Source organism: Ochlerotatus camptorhynchus, unplaced genomic scaffold, assembly GCF_037179485.1.
Source record: "Ochlerotatus camptorhynchus isolate MF236.1 unplaced genomic scaffold, CSIRO-AGI_Acam_v1.1 ptg000196l, whole genome shotgun sequence".
In the NCBI taxonomy this organism is placed as follows: domain Eukaryota; kingdom Metazoa; phylum Arthropoda; class Insecta; order Diptera; family Culicidae; genus Ochlerotatus; species Ochlerotatus camptorhynchus.
This window is the reverse complement of record NW_027040686.1, coordinates 201612-222868: the sequence shown is the minus strand read 5'-3', so window position 1 is coordinate 222868 and position 21257 is coordinate 201612. Positions and strand designations below refer to the sequence as shown.

At 38.4% G+C, this 21257-nt stretch overlaps 1 protein-coding gene across 1 annotated transcript in view; it reads left to right on the top strand.

Moving 5' to 3' along the window:
- The window catches only part of pip (pipe), a 474881-nt gene extending 454988 nt beyond the window's left edge, over positions 1 to 19893 (top strand). Inside the window, exons 5-6 of the mRNA XM_065223772.1 lie at positions 18438 to 18997; positions 19063 to 19893. Of these exons, the coding sequence (XP_065079844.1) occupies positions 18438 to 18997; positions 19063 to 19387 (885 nt within the window). The 3' untranslated portion in view covers positions 19388 to 19893. The remainder of the gene's footprint in view (positions 1 to 18437; positions 18998 to 19062) is intronic.
- Positions 19894 to 21257: the final 1364 nt, after the last annotated feature.

The window sequence follows — 21257 nt, the reverse complement described above, 5'->3', positions numbered from 1 at the left end:
GAAGAGTTGCAATCAAATTTTATAGATAAAAATATAGAATTCAAGACGAGAAAATACATTGAGGATATAATGCTCTTTCTATTTAGAAACTTGTCACTTATTTTTTTTTCAATTCGGAAGGGTGCTTTATCCAAGAGCACAATAAACCCTTACAAAAACGCTAGTTAGAACCAGTTCATTGGTTATTGTTAGTATATTTTTATATGCATTATTCTAGACTGTATTCGTAAAAACTTTGATACACAAAATAGGACGTCAAAAATGTTCCTTAAGTCCGATTCTCTTCAAATTTTCTGATAATGAAGTACTACATGGTACTACTAAAGACTGGAACGCGCAAAAATTGGTCGACAAAAAATCGTTTCTTTCAGTCAAAATTCATATCACGAAAATCTTCTTATTTTTCTTTTGGTAGTTCAATTCATATATTTAAAGTAAAAAATGTTCGTTTATTCTTTTGTTTTGCCAAATTCGAACTGCCGTGCCTTCCGCTTAACCTCTTCCATTAAATTTTGCAAAGTGGTCTCATCGACCTTATTCGAACGCATCTAACTGCTGCTCGTTTTCCATGGATTTATTAGTTTTTTGAGATTCCGTTTGACCAAGGCCCAATACCGTTCGATAGGGCGGAGTTCTGGGCTTTTGGGAGGGTTGTGGTCTTTGGGTACCACAACCACGTTTTTCGCATCGTACCGCTCGATTGCCTTTTTCCCATAGTGGCAGCCAGTGCTGCAAAATATCAATATCAATACCTACAAAATGCTGAATTTCACTAGCTACCTGATGTCAGTATCAGTTCAGACAGTTAGAATATCAATATCATTCGCCTCAATATCAGTGCGCAAGTGACATTGACATCGTAGAAGGACCACTGATATTAAAAATTCTACCTTTAATGTTTCTTATATACGAGTACCAATATTTAGAAAACTTATGAGTTATATCAAAACAATGCAACGGTTATACAAAAAAGTTGAATTATTGAGATAAAAGTAATATATTCATCTTTTCCCTAGTGATATTCAAATGGATAGTAATATCAACAATCAATACGAAACTAACGATTTTAAATTGGCTAACTACTTGACTAGCCTATTTGTCCCAAGTAAATCGATTAACGTACCCCATTCTTCTCAAAATTCTAGTACTACACAATGTTTGTTTTGATTCGCTATGAAAGTTTGACAGATAAAATGAGGGGTTAGTGGATTTTCCTATGTTTCGAGGGGTGAATCGATTAGCTTGGGACCGAAGATAGTACCATAGCCAAGCCAAAAAGTTGAGCAAGTTTCTTCGGGACCTACTAGTCTTAGAGTTACCTCTATGGTAATATCAAAGCCGTACCGCCTGATAGCATGCCTACTACGAATATCAGTGTCGGAAGTGAAATTTAGTGCTAGACCAATATCTTACGGCAACTGATATTGTTGACACCTCGCAGCACTGGCAGTTCACCAAGTCCGGCCAGAACAGCACAGTTCTATTATGTTGCTTTAGGAATGGTAGCAGCGGCTTTTCCAGGCACTCCTGGACGTAGATCTCTTGATTGATGGTTCCTGTAGTAATGAAAATGCCGCTTTTTAGACCACACGTGCATATGGCCTGCCAGACGAGATATTTTTTCGGGAACTTCGATAGTTTGATGGTTTTGAAAATTTCAGCCACCTTCCCTTTTTCTGATGCGGTATAAAACTCATGCCCCAGAAGCTGCTTGAAATCCGCCTTCACATAAGTTTTGTCGTTCATGACGACACAGTAGAACTTTGTGAGCAGATTCGTATACAGCTTCCGGGACCGCTGCTTTGCCGACGTGTTTTGTTTGTAATCTCAGTTCGCCCCCTTCACCTTCTTAAACGTCGACAACCCAGCTCGTTACTTGGCCCACTGCACAGTAGTATGGGAAACATTGAGCTTGCCAGCGACGTCCCGGATGGAGAGGTTAGGATTTTGCTTATATTTCACCGCCGCCTTCTTCGTCGTCGCTGCCACGTCCGAATTACGATTTCGGCCGCTTCCAGGCATCCTGGCGGTCGACGGACGCTCCCCGAACGTCGATTTGGTCACATCCAACAATTTTGCTAACTTGGCGTGTGAGAACGTCGGATTCTCTTGCGGCGCGAGTAAAATTTTGACACGCTGCTCCTCTTGCTTGGACATCATGCTGAAAACTGGAGAGCAAACGGTGAAAACTCATCATTGTATATACACTCAACTTCCAAATACAGCATTTCAGGTTTTTTTAATGCATTTTTAACAGAAATACACCAATTTGAAGTTGACCAACTTTTGCGCGTTCCAGACTTTATATGGTTATTTTTTGACATCATTGCTTTATTGAACCTCCTCTCCCAACCCAAAGGAGCGCTTTGCCTTGACCCCTTTCATCAGGTTTAGGGCAATAGTAGGGCCGACTTGTATAGACCACGCTTTATTTAATTCAAGTTCATTTTCAATCACTTTCTTGATATGGCGGAGTTGTTGTTGTTGTACCAGTCTAAGACTGGTCGGGCGTAATGGCAAGATGCCAAATCCGGCCAAAACAGCGGCAGGAAAGACAGGAGTCGCTTTTGGAGACATTCGGCCTTGTATATTTGTCCGTTGACGGTCCCAGATGTGATGAAGGGCTGACTCAAATTGCCATACCATAGATCGCTTGCCAGACAAGGAATTTTTTGGCAAATTTCGACAGTTTCTTCATCCGTACACTTTCAGAAACGGCCAACTAACAGGTGGCGACAAAGTATTCCTGTTCCGGCATTTGTCTGGTGTTGGTCTTGATGTATGTAGGTCTCATCGTCCATCACAATGCAGAACGGTTTTGTGATCCACTTTCTGTACAGTTTGCTTGCGCGAGTTTCGACCACCGTGTTCAGTTTGTCGCTCTGGTTCGGTGCCTTCTGAACATTGGATAGGTCTAAAACGTTTCATTATTTTTTGCACAAAACAAATTGAAATTATCGACTTTTTTTCCACATCCCAATCGAAATGTTGGGTCTACGCTTGAATTTGGTTCAATACCACCGTGGCCTTCTTCGGATCTGCTCTTGAACGTCTTGCTCATGTGGGATACGGTTTAATGTGCGTTTCCAAACTGTTTACCGATCCATCGATGAGAAGCGTTTGGATTTGCGAAGTGAAGCCGTCACTGTAACCACTAAACCGATTTTGATGAAACTCTGCCGATGTAAACATTACAATATAAACTACTTTCATTCAGATGAAGAGGACCACCTGTAGTCTACCGGCTAGATACTGGCCAAATGAGCCAGTTCTAAAATTAGTGAACAGTGTCGAGAAAAAAACCAACAGACCCGAGTAACTCAAGAAACAAGTGAGCATTAGCAATGGGCGATCTTGGATCGAAACACAAAAGATCGATTCTTTTGGTTGGATTAATCGATTTTGTTAATCGATCTCAAAAACGACAAAAATCAACTGGATCGATCCTTTTCATTTGATTTTTGTTTCGATCCTACAACAAAATTTCAGTGCATTTGTATTTGCAATTTAATATCGACCTGTACCTGAAGTCTTCAATTCACGCTCGGGCAGTTAAAATTGTGTCTGAGCAGATATATAGTACCGAAAGAGTACACGATGATTGCACACATCTGTCCCTCCACCAAAACCAACCGGAGGCCTATGGGATATTCATGACGAAATGATATAGAAAGTTGTTAATCTACATATGTACAAACATCCACTTCTTATGACATATTTCTGGTTCATCAGTCCTCTCTCTGCTATGTCAAAACTGGATCGCCATGGGGGTATATCGGCAGAATTACACGTTCTGTCGATCTTTTTCGATGATGGGAGAATATTTATCAAGAATGGTAACAAGTGTTTCGTCAGAGAGGCTATTCTCTTAAACTGGTGAAACCACACAGAATCGATATCAAGAAATCATGGAGGAGGTTATGCTCCCTGATGCAGAAGATAACATGCCTCTTACATGGCATTTTCAGCAAGACAACGATCCGAAACACACTTCTAAGTATGTAAAGGAATGGTTTCGTACAAACATAGTGTCGGTTATTTCATGGCCTAGGCAATATCCTGACATCAACCCCATCGAAAATTTATGGAACGAGCTTAAAAGAAACTTATCTGGTCAATAATTTTCAAATAAGGATCATCTATGGAGCACAGTTCAAAAATAGTGGTATGCTATACCAAAGGAAACTTTTCAGTGCTTGGTTGAGTCAATGCCAAGAAGATTGAACAAGGTTCTACTTAACAATGGAGGGCACAGCGGTTTCTAAGCTTCATTAGTCTAATTATTATTTTCAAGCTTTCTATACTATAGTTTTATGCAACACACCTATTTCACCAGGCTTATTTTATATATGATTCTTATGAGTGAGTCATTTAATGTTTTAACTTTGAGTTTTCTCTTAATTTTTATAACACTATCAAATGCTTAATAATAAATAATAAAATGAAATGTTCATTCAGAACATAACCTAAAAATTCGTATTTATTTTGCTTGCATCTATTTTAATGACCAGCCATGTATGTTACACTCACAACATTCACTGCGTACGTACTACACAATTTATTTCTAAATGATTTTAATCATCACACTAAATGACTATTATAGGTGAAATGCCATAACAAGATAGCTTATATAACGTTATATCAACTCTAGACTGAACTTGGGTTAATTTGCACTAACTTTCCTAAGATCTGTTATATTTGAAACATTGTTGTGCCATTTTGAAAAATTAATCGATTCAAAATATCGATTAAAAATGATTGATTAAATCGGTGAATCGATTATTTTCAAAAAAATGAATCGATTCACTAAGATCGATTCTTCATCAAGATCGCCCAATGCTAGTGAGCATACCCACCTAAAACCCAAGATCCTAACTAACGAGTCAGAAAAACTTCTGACCAATCCATCTGACCCAACAGTTCAAGCTTGATGTAGAAGACGAGTAACACAACCAATTCAACGAAAAAAATACTAAACATGATGAACGAAACGTGAAACAACCTTGAGGCTATCAACGCTATCAAAGCTTACTATCACTGAACACTGATTTACTTTGGGGGTGGAAAATTGCTTACACGGCGAATGAGAACGACCCAAATTTGAGTTTAGTTCACTCATAATCGCCAAAAGTGCAGGAACGCAGCGATGAGTTAAATTTGTCTCATGGTTTCTTGTGGAAAACCTAACAAATCTGCCGGAAAATGAGGAAATTAACGAAAATTTTATTCAGTCTCGGAGTAATACAAATAGACTGAGTGAATCCAATCTTTACTTTTCTCAAATTCGGGATTTTTTTCCCTGGAAAAACCTGGGAAAACATGAGGCAAATTTACTCATCGCTGAGTTCCTGCACTTTTGGCGATTATGAGTGAACTAAACTCAAATTTGGGTCGTTCTCATTCGCCGTGTACTATATTTATTCAATGTTTAGTTTTACCCAGAGTTTTGTTTTACATATTTACAAACTTTGAACATGGCCGGCCTAACTTCTGTTTCCCTCTACACGGTGTTTCGCAAAAACCCATTAATGGGTAAAAAATACCCATTTCCGCTAAAAGTGCCCCTCCCCACTTAAAGGGGAACACGCTATTTCAAAACTACCTAAATTTGGCTACAATCCACCCAGATCGGTTAAAACTGAACCTACTCAAAATTGGGTAAACTGTGTTGGGAGTGACAAGTTGATAAATGAACAACGTCGATCGGATTCATGTCAATGTTGTTCATCTGTCAACTTGTCACTCCAAACACAGTTTACCCATTTTTAAGTAGGTTCAGTTTTGACCGATCTGGGTGGATTGTACCCAAATTTGGGTAGTTTTGAAATAGCGTGTAAACGATGGTTTACTCATTAATGGGTAAATGGGAGGTCTGTCAATAAATGGTTTTACCCATTTGCTTAAATTGTGTTTACCGTAAAATGAGTAAAAACTACTCATTTTTAAATTGTATTCTAATAAAGATTGATTAATGGTCTGTAAGTAAGTCGGAAATCATCCCCAATGTGAAATTGATTGCTGCTAGCTCAGCAACATAAACGGAACAAGGTTCCTGAAGTTTCCGGAAGGCGGTTGAGTATTCATTGAAGACGCCGAAGCCAGTGGATCCATCAATGCGTGATCCATCAGTGAAAAATATTCTATTGCAATTGACTTGTTGGTACTTTTCAGCAAAACATACGGGTAATTGAGATAGGTCGAAGTTGATCTGGAACTCAATGGGGGAACTGTAGTTAGTAAAGCATACTCGAGGCGGGTTATAGCATGGAAGGTTAATATCCGATGACATATAATTAAGATAATTTTACGCCCGCTTGAACCTCAAGGCTCATATTGTGTGTTGAATGCATGCAGCCAAGGGCAGTACGTAAAAAACGATATTGAATATGAATACGTTCCAATTTGATTAGGTGGCTTTTCCTTGCCGAGAGGAAGCAAAAACATCCATACTCAAGAACTGAAAGAATAGTCATTTTATAATATTTAATTAGGTCTTCCGGGTGAGCACCCCACCATGTCCCGGAAATTGATCGTAGAAAGTTGATCCTTTGACACTAAGACATGACACTTGACACTTGACACTTTTGTTTCAAATACTTAGTGTGGGTACCCCAAGTGCATCAAACCAGACTCCAAGGTATTTGAAGGTCAAAGATCGGGTAATGTCTCTGCCCAAAAGATTTAGACGCAGTTGGGCTGGAAACCGCTTGTAAACACTACCAATTCAGTTATCAATATCTTTGACATAGAAATTATAAAGTAAGAGACTCAAACTGGACCTTGGGGTAAGCTCCATGTAGCTAATTCTAGAAGTTGTCAGTTGACCTAGATTGAAGATCATTTGTTTTTCTGACAGCAAATTATACAAGAAATTATTTAAAATACCGGGTAATCCAATACTGTGCAGACTGTCTGGCAGTATGTCTAGGGAAACAAAATCAAATGCGCCCTTAATATCCAAAAAGACTGAAGCCTATTGCTCCTTGTGTGCAAAGGCCAGTTGAATATCAGATGAAAGCAGCGATAGACAATCGTTTGTTCCTTTACTCTTTCGGAAACCAAATTGCGTATTTGAAAGCAGGTTGTTTGATTCAACCCAATGGTCAAGTCTTGATAGGATCATTTTTTCTAATAATTTCCTCAGGCATGATAACATAGAGATAGGACGGTAAGAATTGTGATCAGACGCTGGTTTAACAGGCTTTTACTTTAGCTATTACTTTAACCTGTCTCCATGCTGATGGAACTATACTGAGTTCCATAAATGAATTCAAACGGTTAAGTAATCGACTTTTAGCGATATCGGGGAGGTTTTTTAGAAGGTCGAATTTGATCATATCGCTGCCCGGAGCAGAGTTATTCGATGAACAAAGGACCATTGAAAATTCCAGCATTGTGAATGGTTCATCCAGAGAATCCGTAAAGTTGGTTGTGCTGGGACAGAGTCTGGACCAACCTTTTTAACGAAGTCGAATATCCATTGAGAGGAGTATTCTTCACTCTCATTGGAGGATGAGCCGTTTCGCATTTAACGAGCCTTTTTCCATAGCGTTGTCATCGAGGTTTCTCTAGAAAGTCCCTCGATAAAAGTACGCCAGTAATTTCTTTTCTTAGCTTTCAGTAAGTTGTTAAGCTTTTTTTTTCAAGCTTTAAATACTTTTCAAAAAGCTTAGATCTTTCATGTCTACGATAATCTTTACAAGCCATCGGATTTCTTAAGATACAACTTTGTACATTCGTCATCCCATTCAGTTGTGGTGGGTCTTCTTCTGGAGGATGCACTTGGAACACGTCGTTTAAGAGCTTCTAATGCGCTTTTGTAGATCAGTTCGGTAAAGAAACTATACTCGTCCAATGGTGGCAGAGGATCGGTAGAGTCAATACCAAGAGTTAACGCCGATGCATTTTTTCAAATCAAGATTCCTCGTGAGGTCAAAAGAAACTTGAATTGACTGATTGGGGGTCATTGATTACCTTCCACAGACAATCTCATGATAGTGAGTTAGAGCACAAAGATATATCAAGACGGCTCTCTCGAGCAGGAGGATTTGCTATACGTGTTGCTTCACCAGTGTTCAAGATAGTCAAGTTGAAATCTTCACACAAATCATAGAAAATACCCGATCTATTGTCATCGTATGATTCAGCCCAGCCAGTACCGTGTGAATTCATATCGCCCAGTATTAGAACTGGAGATAGTAGAATAGTAACTGAACTCCAAAGCTGACGGCGGTTTATGAAAGTCCTTGGAGGGACATATACAGAAGCTATGCAAAGATCTTTGTTCTTCACATTTTTTGACAAGCGACAATTTCAATGCCTGAATTTGATGGGCTTGAGATTTTATAGAAGGAGTAGCACTTTTTGATCCCCAAAAGTACGCCACCAAAGGTTCCATCTCGATTCAGGCGGATAATGTTAAAATTGTGGAAGTTTAGTTCATCTTCAGAAGAAAGCCATGTTTCACAGAGTGCAAATATATCCCAAATCAGAATTGTGAATCAAATATTTGAACGAGTCTTATTTAGGGTTATCGAGTTATGATTTGTTTTTCTTTTTCCTTGATTTGTTTTCTGTCTAACTTGTTTTCCGTACCAATGATACCGACACCAGGGAGGCAGCTCCCACACCTGGAGCCTATCTATCGACCCATCATCTCATGGACCGGGGACCAACGGCTTTACTTCCCTTCCGAATGAACGCGTGATCAGAGATTTTATGACTTTTGGGGTGAGAGGCAATCACGCTTACCAGTACATCAACAGCGCCGCTAAGTTATTACGTGTGTAAAAATTTCAAATACTTATGTCATTTTGAAGTTTTTTTTTGTAAGACTCATAAGTAAATAACCTCAAGCTTGTGAAGTGAGTTGTAAAGTTTTTCGCAACACAGTGTGTGAAATATTTTTTTCTAAATAGAATTATATAGTTACTCCACATTTTCCAACCATTCAACATCGTCATTTAGTGCTTCCACTATTTAGGACATTTAAGTAAAACAACACTTTCGTTCCGCTTTGTGTCCCCAACAAAAAAAACAATTTCTTCATTTTATTATCCCTCCTTTGACACTAAGAAGCGTGACCGAACAGCCCCCACCCTCTTTCCTATTCAGTAAATTTCCCTACTCGAACAAATAGTTCCTCTACTCCCGGTGGAACGTTTACTTACCTATCCTGCACCATCTTCCCAACTTCCTCCAACGCATTGCGCTCACGAGACAAGAATGCACAATTGCAAGCAATTTCTTTATGCAAGCAGCTCTTCTTCAACTCCCCCGCTGTTTCCAGAATGGGATGCATCTCAGTTCAGTAAGGTACAACAGCCAAGGAGTTTAGTGCTGAAGTAAAATGCCACCACGCGCGACGCAGTCAAAAAAATAACTGATGCGCTCAATTTAAATTTTATGCGGTCTTTTACGGTAACGCGAACGGACGAAAAAAAAACTGCAACTGCTGAGTAAGCTGACTTTTCTGTTAGAAAGCACCCGTTGAATGATTGCTGTGTGATAAAGGAACGACAAAAATGTTATATTAAAAACCACATAAAAAGTAACTGTCACTCAGTGCAGTCTTCTGTTTGTGTTTCTCTCCGAGGAGCAGCCGAATTGAGATATTAATGTGCACACACGTTCCGATCGTAAATAAACCATCACAGAGTGGAATGAGATGGGAGAGGTGTTGCATCTATCGAATAGGAATGGTCTCGTAATTATAAATGGCTTTGGGGGGGGAGGTGGCCTTAGCAGAATAGTTCACAAATCTATAAATTTCTTCTCATTTTCAGAGCAACCACCCGTTTGATTGACATGAACAATGGAATACCCCGTGGGGGTGATCCGTTTTCGCCAGAAAAACTTATAATTATACCCTTTCCTGCAAAAAACAACTAGAAGCGAAATGATTAATATCCCAGTCGTTGCTATTGCGTCGCGATTCCGATAGCTCGAACTACTCGATTGGTTGAGTTATGATCCATTTTTTCTCGCCACCCGATAGCCTTGCAGTTGCACGTCCTCAAGAAAAGTTCCACAAACTATTATCAGCGTCGTCTTAAGCACCGTAGTATGGGGCTACTGGAGTTTATTATATAAAGTTGATGTCCTTCACTATTCGAGAATGAACACTTTTGCCGTCATTTTGAGAATACCAATGAATGATACGGCGTTCTTTGGACCGTTATTATCAAAAATAAATGCTATTGTAATTCGTGGTGCGCCACTGGCATTAAGATCTACCACCGAAGCCACGTTCGAACTACTTCAAGCTAGGGGAACAGAATTGTTTTGTAATCAAAGGAACACATCTTAGTCCTTTTTACTTTGTATGCCTTTTTGATGGTGAAAAGACTCGGTTTTGTCCACCGAGGATGATCTTGAAACAAGGAAAAAATGAGTTAGGTAGTTATTTCTCATTTACGTGATTCCTAATCTTTTATTCGCTGTTCTCTAGTTTGAAGTGGTTAAGACTAGGGTTCTGATGCATGGTCATTATCGGTGTTATTGCTTGATTTTGTTGCCTAGGAATCCGTTTTTGACTGCAAAAGAGGCGCGCCTTTGGAGGGTGTTCCAACACTCCAAAGGGTATAAAGAGCAGGACATTACAATTAAAGTCGATTCCTTTCGATAAAGGCAAGAATGACAACCGTATCAAAACCGATTACTTATTCAATAGAGATGGAGTAATACGACATGCACTAAACAAAAAATACGAGGTATACCACAATAGATCAAATAACTGGTCGCAGTGGATTTACGTCCCGAACAGAGGGAAAAAAAATAAACCAAAAAATGGAATTGAAATAAACCCAACCCCATTTTCACACCTTAACTCATTTCAGGGTCGGTAGTGGGTATGTGATGTAATAGTAGTCTAAAATAAGGAAAATAGTGGCCAAATAGGGACGTTTAAACAAACAAAAAAGGTAACCAATACTGACATTTATTGATCGGAAAGATATGGTTCCTATCTTCCGTTAATTGCAATTGCCACTTCAAGAAATTTTAAAAACTGACAATTACATGCGCATTTTTCATGTTTCTAGAAAATAACACAAATGGTTTAAGGATCTTATTAATTTGTACTCGAAAAATAAGTATGAATTGAATAAGCCAAAGCACTCAAAGCTAACTCACTCTGCACACTTTTCTCTACCTCGATTTTTTTTTAACAAACAATTTACTAAGTTGATATTACATGCAAATCGCGAATTGGTGATCGTAAAATTGAGGCACAGAGAAAAATGTTCATTTACCTCTAACTTTTTCCATCAACAGAATTCCGTTAAATGATGTATGAAGCTTTTGTAATTTTGGTTCCTATGTCTGAGATTTCACTGACGATAAAATATTCAGGATCTAAAAAAAATCTACAAAGTTCATGGAATTACCTAACTCTGAGCAGCTTATTTTGATATGCTTAAATTTATGACATCCGGACGCTATGTGATTCCATTACAAAAAGCATGAACAAAGAATCATGCTTGTTCAAATTCAGTAAGCTTTTAAGGCTCCTCCAATCGAGGTCATAATCGTTGCTATGGAATAAATATAATCAAATTTATTGTTTCACCATTAAAATAAAAGTAAAGCTCAATGTCAAATTAAATATTGTTCACAAATTTGTTACCAAATCGAGCTGTTATTTGATGAGAGTTTTTAAAGTCAAATTCACTAAGTCACTAAAAAGTGACCTGCTACCAGCCCTATCATTTTGAAAGTTTTTTCTAACCAAATAATCTTTCTCGTTGATCTTCAATATGGCTGTGTAAGGCATACTCTGGTGTAATAACAGGGCTGGTAGCCATCACTGCTGTCAAAAATAGTGATTTTAGTGACCATGTTGAAGAAATAAGTGACTAAATAGTGACTGATAGTTGTAAGAATAGTGACTAAAAAGTGACCCTGAATTGAATTAAAAATAAATTTTATTGAAAACTCTTAGGAATTTCTGAGGAGTACAACTCCTGTGAACTTCAAAGGAAAATTTCAAGGGCATTCTGATAATAATTTCATAAAATGTGCATAAGTCCTTGGAATTTGTTTGAAAATACTAAAAGAAGGATTACAATTAAATCTGAGAATAACTCCTCAAAGGAATTTGGAAAATAAATTCAGGAGAGTTTTCCAAACAAGTTATGAGAAGAAATCTAAGGAAATTGTGAGTAGAAATGCCAATGAATTCTTAGGAGACTTTCAATGTGAGTAGAATTCCAAGGGAAGGAGTGAGATTCAAAAGGAAATCTGAAATGAATTCAATGAATATTCTGATAATCTTTCCAAAGGGTGTCTTATTGTGGAGAATTTCAAGGTAATTCCGATAAAAACTAAAAGAAAGTTGAATTCGGAGGATAGCTTCATCGAAATTTCCGTTGAATATGAAATGGACTATTCTGAGAACTTGCCAAATGTTTCCTATGAAGTTCTCGAAATGTTTCTGAATACCACTGTCCTTCTGTGAAGTTTTCGAAGTTTTAATAAATTTTTGGAACTTTTGTGCTCCCGCAATTTTCATGGAATTAGAATGAAATAATTAGTATAGTTGTATGATTTTCACTTATGTTCTCATGATTTTTTCTGAAGGTCATGAAACTTCCATTAAATTATCGACACTAATTTAACACACTACTTCAGGTTGCCCTGAATTTATCAGTATTTTTAACAACCCGCAACTTTACGGAAATTAATTGATTTGCCTTGAAGTGTGGACAATTTTCCTTAACGATTAAAAACGCTCACTTATTTTCCCTGAACTATGCTTACCTGAAGTTCTCTAAATTTTTTTGTCCGGCAAATTTTCTGATGTATATTTTAAATTACAAATTCCCTGACGTTTTTAGATCAATCATAGAATTCTTGAAATACCCCATAATTCCACGGAATTCCTTGTAAGTCGCTGCAAATTTGCTTAAGTCAATGGGATTATTCTGAAGCTATTTGATCGTCCTATAAGTACTCGGAACTTCGCTGAATATAATGAAACTATCTAAATTCTAAGTTCTATGGAATTTCTGGAAGATATTTATCGCTGCTTGCTAAAAGTTCTCGCATTTTTTTTAAATAAATGGAACTTCGTTGATATTCTCTAATCAACTGAGCTAAACTTTCGTATTTTTTTAAATTTCTTGATATTTCCATGATATAACACCCTTAAAATACTCTCACGTTTTCCGGATGTCCATATACAGGGCGGACTCGATTATCCGGAGTCTTGAAAAAAATTTAACTCCGGATAATCGAGCCCTCCGGATAATCGAACCATAAAAAAATTTTTTTTTTTTGGTCTTATGTGGTCTCATTTAATGCTTTTAGTGGTCCCATTGAACGCTATTGAAGGATTATGAAATCGGACTACTGGTTTTGTAGATATGGCCGGAACAAGTTCCGGCGTTTATGGGCCATGAGGCTAAATTTGACTTGAAAGGAACAAGACCCATTAAGCGACACATCAAATTAAATCAAAATTTGATATCAAGATCAATGGTGGCAAAAATTATTATTATTTATTTTTTTTTTTTTTTGTATTATAGTCACTTTAACACTCTTGGGTCATTCAGACTTGTCCGGGGGTGAGATTTGAACTCGTGACTTTGGCGTGAGAGGTATGGATGTTGACCACTATGCCGGGGTCGCCCCCATGGCAAAAATTAAGTACCTTGGACCATATTGGCCACTTCCGGGCAAGTTCCTGGTGCCTCCGGAAAAGTGACCAGAACCAGACTTGAATAATAACCTATCATGCAACACATCAGATTATATCAAAATTCGATAACCAGATCAATGGTGGAACAAATTAAGTACCTTGGACAAGTTCCAGGTGCCCCGAGAAAGTGACCAGAAACGGACTTGGATAATAACCTATCATGAGGCACATTAAAATACATCAAAATTCGATAAGAAGATCAATAGAATTGAACCCATGGCCCATCCACTTGACAAGTGAACGTGTAGCCAACCACACCATGGGACCCCTCAACTTGAGAAAAATCGTAGCGACTCTCACGAGTGTGTAGAGACAAAGTTGAGCTTGGCTAAAAATCACGGCTACCGTGAAGGCACCATATTTGAAGCGGTTCCTAACTTAACGCACTCGATCAATTTCGACCATTTTCCATTAATATTTTTGAAATGTTAACATTGCAAATATTAGTTCCGGTGCTCTAGGGATGATAGTGTAACAATTCAACTGATGGTTGCTGATAAAGCGGCTGCAGGCGAAAATGAAGACGAGAATGCGGACTTCGATGTCATGTCTGACGCTGACATAGTCTGTTCTTAACCATGATTCACATTTTTATGAAGGAGAAAGCGTGACGAACACCACTCTGGATGAAACTGCAAACATTTCTACAGCAGATGACAACCAAGATGAGGAGTACGAACCAGTTCCAGATCAATCAGCGCTGAACAGTATTGACATGTTAAGCTCGAGATTCTGAACAGGTAGAAAATTACTGTATTCGAAAAAGTTGTTCATGAGGTCAATGTCTATTGCTTGGTGCACAATAGTTCAGAATTTTCACACTACGTGGCACTTGTATACACGCGAAATTCTCGCATGTAAAATATCTCGAGATTCTGATCAGATAGATTTCTCTAGTGGACAGTAGTTCAAAATTTTCTCACTACGTAGCGCTAGAATACACGTGAAATTCTCGCATGTGATTTGTTTCGAGATCCTGACCAGATAGAAAGTTACTGTCTTCGACAAAGTTGTTCAGGAGGTCAAAGCATTTTTGGCTGGTAAACAGTAGTTAAGAATTTTCTCACCACGTGGCATAGATGCACACTTCTCGCATATGCTATATCTCGAGATCCTAATCAGATAGAAAGTTACTGTCTACAACAAAGTTATTCAGGAGGTCAAAGTCTTTTGGCTCGTAAACAATAGTTTAGAATTTTCTCATAAACTTAAACTCTTTAAACTCCTCAACAACTTTGTTCAAGACAGTAACTTTCTATCTGGTCAAGAACGTGAGATATTTTATATGCGAGAATTTCACACGTATACTAGCATCATGAAGTGAGAAAATTCTGAACTACTGTCCACCAGCCAAAAGACCTTGACCTCCTGAACAACTATCTATCTGATCAGAGTCTCGAGATATAGCATATGCGAGAAGTGTACATGTATAATAACGCCACGTAGTGAGAAAATTATTAACTAATGTTTATCAGCCAAAAAGTCTTGACCCCCTAAATAACTTTGCCGAAGACAGCAACTTTCTAGCTGATCAAGATCTCGATCTATTGAATATGGGAGAAAGGCACGTATATACTAGCACCGTATAGTGAGAAAATTCTAAACTATTGTCACCCAACAAAAAGATCTTGACTTCCTGAAAAACTTTGCCGAATACATTTACTTTCTATCTGGTCAGGATCTAGAGATATTTTATATGCAAGAGTTTCACATCTATAGTAGCGCCACAAAGTGAGAAAACTCTGAACTACTGTCTACCTGCGAAAAAGCCTTGACATCCTGAACAACTATGCCGAAGACAGTACCTTTCTATCTGGTTGGGAACTCGAGATATTTTATATGAGAATTTCACGTGTATACTAGCGTCGCGTAGTGAGTAAATTCTGAACTATTGAGCACCAAACAATAGGCTTTGATCTCCTGAAAAACTTTGTGAAAGACAGTAACTTTTTATCTGGTCAGGATCTCGAGATATATCACATACGAGAATTTCACATGTATACTAGCGCTACGTAGTGAGAAAATTCTGAACTACTGTCCGCCAGCAACAAGGCTATGATCTCCTAAACAACTTTGTCAGAGACAATATCTTTCAATCTTGTCAGAATCTTGTTATATTCCATGTTGTAATCAATTAAGTCAAATCCCACGTAGTATGGTCACAGTTTTCCCGGTTTCCATTTACATATTCCCTATTATCCGCATTTTCTAGGTGTTTCCTGTAATCAAAGTTTAGCTTGTTTAAATCGAAACAAGTTTTTTGAGGAATACTCGTTGGTTTCAGATCGATTGGTAACTCAGCAACAAAATGGCAATGGAAAACTCATGTGTGTTATACAAAGTAAAACAGCGCGAGTAACGGAGGGTTAAAGGCCCTTTGGTACATTTTTTTTACGGATCTTCAAAAATTTTGTTCGGTTGCCATTCCCCCCCCCTGAAACATGACATGATTAGTGTATGGAACATCATGGGATTCAGTTTTTGTATGTTGTTGCGGCACAGGATATGTTTGATTCCTTTCAGGTCAAAGGTAATCCAAAACCCCTTAAAGCCGGATTTTGTAACAAAGGCACACCAACACTTAAATATAGTCATTTCCCGATCTTGTCAGACTGAGTCGAACGATGTATGTTACTCGTCCTCGGATCGAAAGTCGGTTTTTCCAATCGGTTTATGAAAAATAATTTGCAAGATAGGTAAAAAAAAATATGACTCCGGATAATCGAGCCATTTTCTCCGGATAATCGAGCCCCGGATAATCGAGTCCGGCCTGTAATTTTTATCACGTTCCAGAAGTTCTATCGGAGCTTTGTTGAAGTTTCCGGAACTTCTTTAAGGTTTCTACAATTTTCTTTAAATTATTTGAACAGCCCTTGATTCTGTGATCTGTCTTGATGTTCTCGAAGCTTCCCAAAAGCTCTCAATTCTAGAGAAGATAAATTTCCCTGAAATTCTTTGGACTTCTGTGAAGTTCCTGAAATATTTATGAAGTTTTCATAATTATCTGATGGTCTCTGTACTGCCCTGAAATTCTCGGAACATTTTAAGGGTTCTAAATTTTCCTAAATTTAGTCTGAACTAAAGTCATGGGAACTGCTCTTAAGATCTGAAATTCCCTAAAGATCTCTGGATCTAGCTTTTCTGAGGTGCTTAGATTTTTTATTTAAATTTGCACGCTACCTCTCAAGGTTTCTATATTTCTCAAGTTTGCTTAACACCTGTGATGTGCTCTGAAATTCTAGGAACATCACAAAAGTTTCTGAAAATTTAAGAATGTTAAAAGAACCGATTTGAGGATCTTAAAGCTTCCAGTAAGTTCCCCATAATTTCAATGTGTTAACTTCCCTTACGTTCCCGCAGTTTGTTTATGGAGCTTTACTGAAATTCTCAGAACTTCCTTTCATTCCTCAGAACTTCTTCAAAGTTCCTACAATTGTTGTGAAGTTAATGGGACTGCAATGAAGATCTCTAATATTTCATAAAGTTAATTACGAACTTGAAATAAATCATTTAATGTTTTCTTTACTTCAGGCATTTTGAAAATTTTCACTATCATGAACTTGTACATGGAATAAGAAACTACAAGACATTGAATGTTTTAGATTTTGGACTTACTCAAATTAAGTACGTTTTTTTCAAACTATGATCAGTGAAAAATTAAGTTCAACATTCATTGGATTTTAATACAAACTTGTTTCTTTAAAACTGATTGCCATGTATTAAAAACGCTTGGGTTAATTACTGTTGATCTTCCAGAAAAAGCATATTATGAACGCATTTAAAAAAAAGCTTTCTTATTATAAGCCTTGAATTTATCCGTTAAAGTTCTGGGAAAACCTGGAAGACTCAGGAGATTTTATTAAGAAAAATGAGTAGACAGCCTGTAGATAGAGAAAGACGATTGAACGTCACAAAGCAAACAATAAACAATAATTGAAATAAATTCACGCTAACATAGTTGAAAATAGTGACTGATTACAAGAAAAAGTGACTTTAGTGACTTGACCTTAAAAAAAGGGACTGTTTAGTGCCTGGCTTGAAAAAAGTGACCAAGTCACTAAAAAGTGACTCACTACCAGCCCTGAATAAGACTACTGAAAAAGTACATGTGTTTCGTAGAACATTAGAAAAGATGTTAAAAAGGGGGCTGGCAAAATCGATTCATTACTGTATTTTTAAATCCTAGAATCTTGAAGATTGTTCTTGTTCAGTTCCAGAATCTTGGGTGTTTCAGTCCTAGAATATCTATGATTTAGCTTGGTCTTAAATGATTTAATCTCGTAAAAGTATCGAGGTCCGAGTTCTGAAGATTTTCTCTAATTGCAATTATGTTTAGCAGTTCACACCTTCTAAGAAAAGAATTTGGTTAGAATATCTTAACTATACAGAGTCATTTCTGACCCCCTCTCAACACCATAAAAACGGCACTGGCGAGCATAAATTATCCGGATAGAAATCAATTTGGTGGCTTCATAGAACTCCTTCTCCTTCCATCGTCCGCTTGTTATTAATGAACCTATACAAGCAAAGTTGTGCATTTGGCATTCGATCAAAAGCGATGCATTTTAGTCTGGCTATAGTTTGACTATCATCGTCCCGAATATCGAGCAGAGCATCTCTAATTCGCTGATGTTCATCAGCGTTCTTTGTTCTTCTCGGGAAAATAATTAAAATTCATCATCACGCTAACTCATTAGTCAAAATGCAATCTCTCATTCGTCTTTCTTCTCCCAAACAGATGGAAACACTCAGCGCTCGTGACCTCAACAACACCCGCCGCGCCGAGATCCCCATCATCTTCTTCAACCGCGTCCCCAAGGTAGGCAGTCAAACGTTCATGGAACTGCTCCGGCGCTTGGCCATACGCAACGAGTACACCTTCCATCGGGACGTGGTACAACGCCTAGAGGTCATCCGTCTCTCTCCGGATCGGCAACAGGAACTCGCCGAAATGGTTACCGACCTGCCGATGCCATCCGTCTACGTGAAGCACGTTTGCTACACCAACTTTACTCGCTTCGGTCTACCGATGCCGATCTACGTCAACATGGTCAGGGATCCGGTCGAACGCATCATCAGCTGGTACTACTACGTCCGAGCTCCGTGGTACTTTGTCGAACGGAAGCAGGCCTTCCCCGATCTACCACTTCCGGATCCACGCTGGCTGAAGAAAGACTTTGAAACATGTGTTCTGCAGGGCGACCCGGAATGCACCTACGCTCAGGGAGCGATACACGAAGGCATCGGAGACCACCGTCGGCAAACGCTGTTCTTCTGCGGACACGATGAACAGTGCCTGTAAGTTGTCTACATTTTGTCATTCACATAAAGATCTATAACCACATTTACCAATCCACTTATAGCCCCTTCAACAGCCAGGGAGCGCTGGAGCGTGCCAAGTATGCAGTCGAAAGCCAGTACGCCGTCGTAGGAGTGCTAGAGGATTTCAACACAACCCTGGCCGTGCTGGAACGGTACGTACCGAAGTTTTTCTCCGGCGCCACCTCGGTTTACTTCAACGAGGTCAACTTACTGGCGAAGATCAACAAGAACAACTTCAAGCCACCGGTTAGTCACGAAATCAAGGAACTGGTTCGGCGAAACTTCACCCGTGAAATCGAGTTCTACCAGTTCTGCAAGCAGCGGCTGTACAAGCAGTACCTCGCTACGCAACTACCGCACAAGTGATTTGCTCCGGCACCAAATTATTTTATTTTATTTTATTTTAATTTAAACACGGGGGAAACTCTGCATCCTAGATGGGTGGGTGGAAGGAGGAGATTACCCCCCGTGAAGAAAGTTCCACCATTTCCGTTGCAACCCATGTCTTCATTTCATCATTACCCAAACTAGCGCAGCATAGCGAGAAAGCATCGCGTACCAGATTCCTTATTATTTATGATTTGAAGTAAAACATTTAAGCACACACTCACATCCACGAAACGATTCATTTGTATTTAAGTAAGTTAAATCGACAAAACCATGCTTATTGTTAGGTTCAAGTTTTTAAATTGATGTTGTAGCGAACAATAACCCGACCCGAGAGCGGAAAAGAAGTTAAACTTGGAATGTGATAAGTGATCAAACTGTTGAAAGTGTACATTTTATGAAGAAGAAAAAATCCTCATTTTGGACAACTAATCCGAAATTGATTGCGAGGAAACCAAGAGAGCAGTGAGATTGAGAGAAAAGACGCCTTTTGGAAACTACACAATAGTTTTAGTTGGAAATTTTAAGTGAAGCAGTTAGAAGTAGTAGACGAACTAGTTTGTAGATCAATTGTAGAAAGTATTAATACAACTTAACTTATGAATGTTTCTTAAGTACCGTGACGTGGCGGTGGTTGCAGGTGTTTTAATTGAAAGAACTTCCATCGTTTTAACGAGCATTGGAACAGGAACAGGGTTGCAGCAAATCTTGATTATGTTGAAAGTAACGTGTTTTACCTTAACCTTAAGTTTTTAGAGATGAACTAACCGCCGGCTATAAATCTCTCTAATAAAGATTTAAAAAAAAACTTAACCTTGAGTAACTGACTTAAAATATTTCCAAATGTAAGAAATCGATTGTTGAAATCTCGGTGAACACCGAGCAAACAGCCTACATTTAGGGGCAAGAAATATGTTGCCACCTACTGGCATTTTAAATGAAAACATGCCTGGCATCAGTGATGGATCGCTCTTTTGGGGTGTTTTCATTACTAGGAATACGTCTGTGATTTCTATATGGGGGTACACTTTGTGAAAACCGATAATGGAACATGTAACAAAATTTTGAAAGATTTTGAACGTTTTTTTCCTCTGTTCGGGACCTAACACTACTGCGACCAGTCAATTGAGCTATTGTAGTATATCCCGTGTCCTTAGTTTAGTGCATGTCGTATTACTCCATCACTATTGATAAAGGATGAAGTATTCGATTTATTTTTACAGTTGCCACTCTTGCATTTATCGCAAGGATCCGACTCTAATTTATACCCTTCGGAGTGTTGAAACCCCCTCCAAAGGTGTGCCCCTTTGTCAGTCAAAATTGGATTTCTTAGCAACAAAATTAAGGTATGACACCCTAGCCTTAACCACTTCAAACTAGGGAACAACGAATATAAGATTAGGAATCACATATATGAAGACAACTAACTCATTTTTTTGTTCCTTGTTTCAAGATCATCCTCGGTAGACAAAGCCGAGTCTTGTCACTATCTGTTATGATTACAAATAAAACACACGCGTACAGGAGAACATAACTTTAATCAATCCCTCTCTTCTCCATCCAGTGTTGCCAGTCCCATGAGTTGTTATTAAATCACAACATATCTCTCTTTCTTTAATCAAGTTGAAAACATATTTAGTGCAAGATAATCTATTTTTCCACACTATTACTTAAGGCAATAGTCGTCAAAATGTTTCGGGTGATTTATCTCCCTACGAGGTCTTACCAGTGTTTCCACTTCCTTTTCAGGTATGATATTCAACGAGTTACTTCCAGGACCAGCAGCTGCGTCTGTAACGTACTCGTCCGATGAAGCCTGCTTCTCCTGAACCGATGTACGACGAACGAA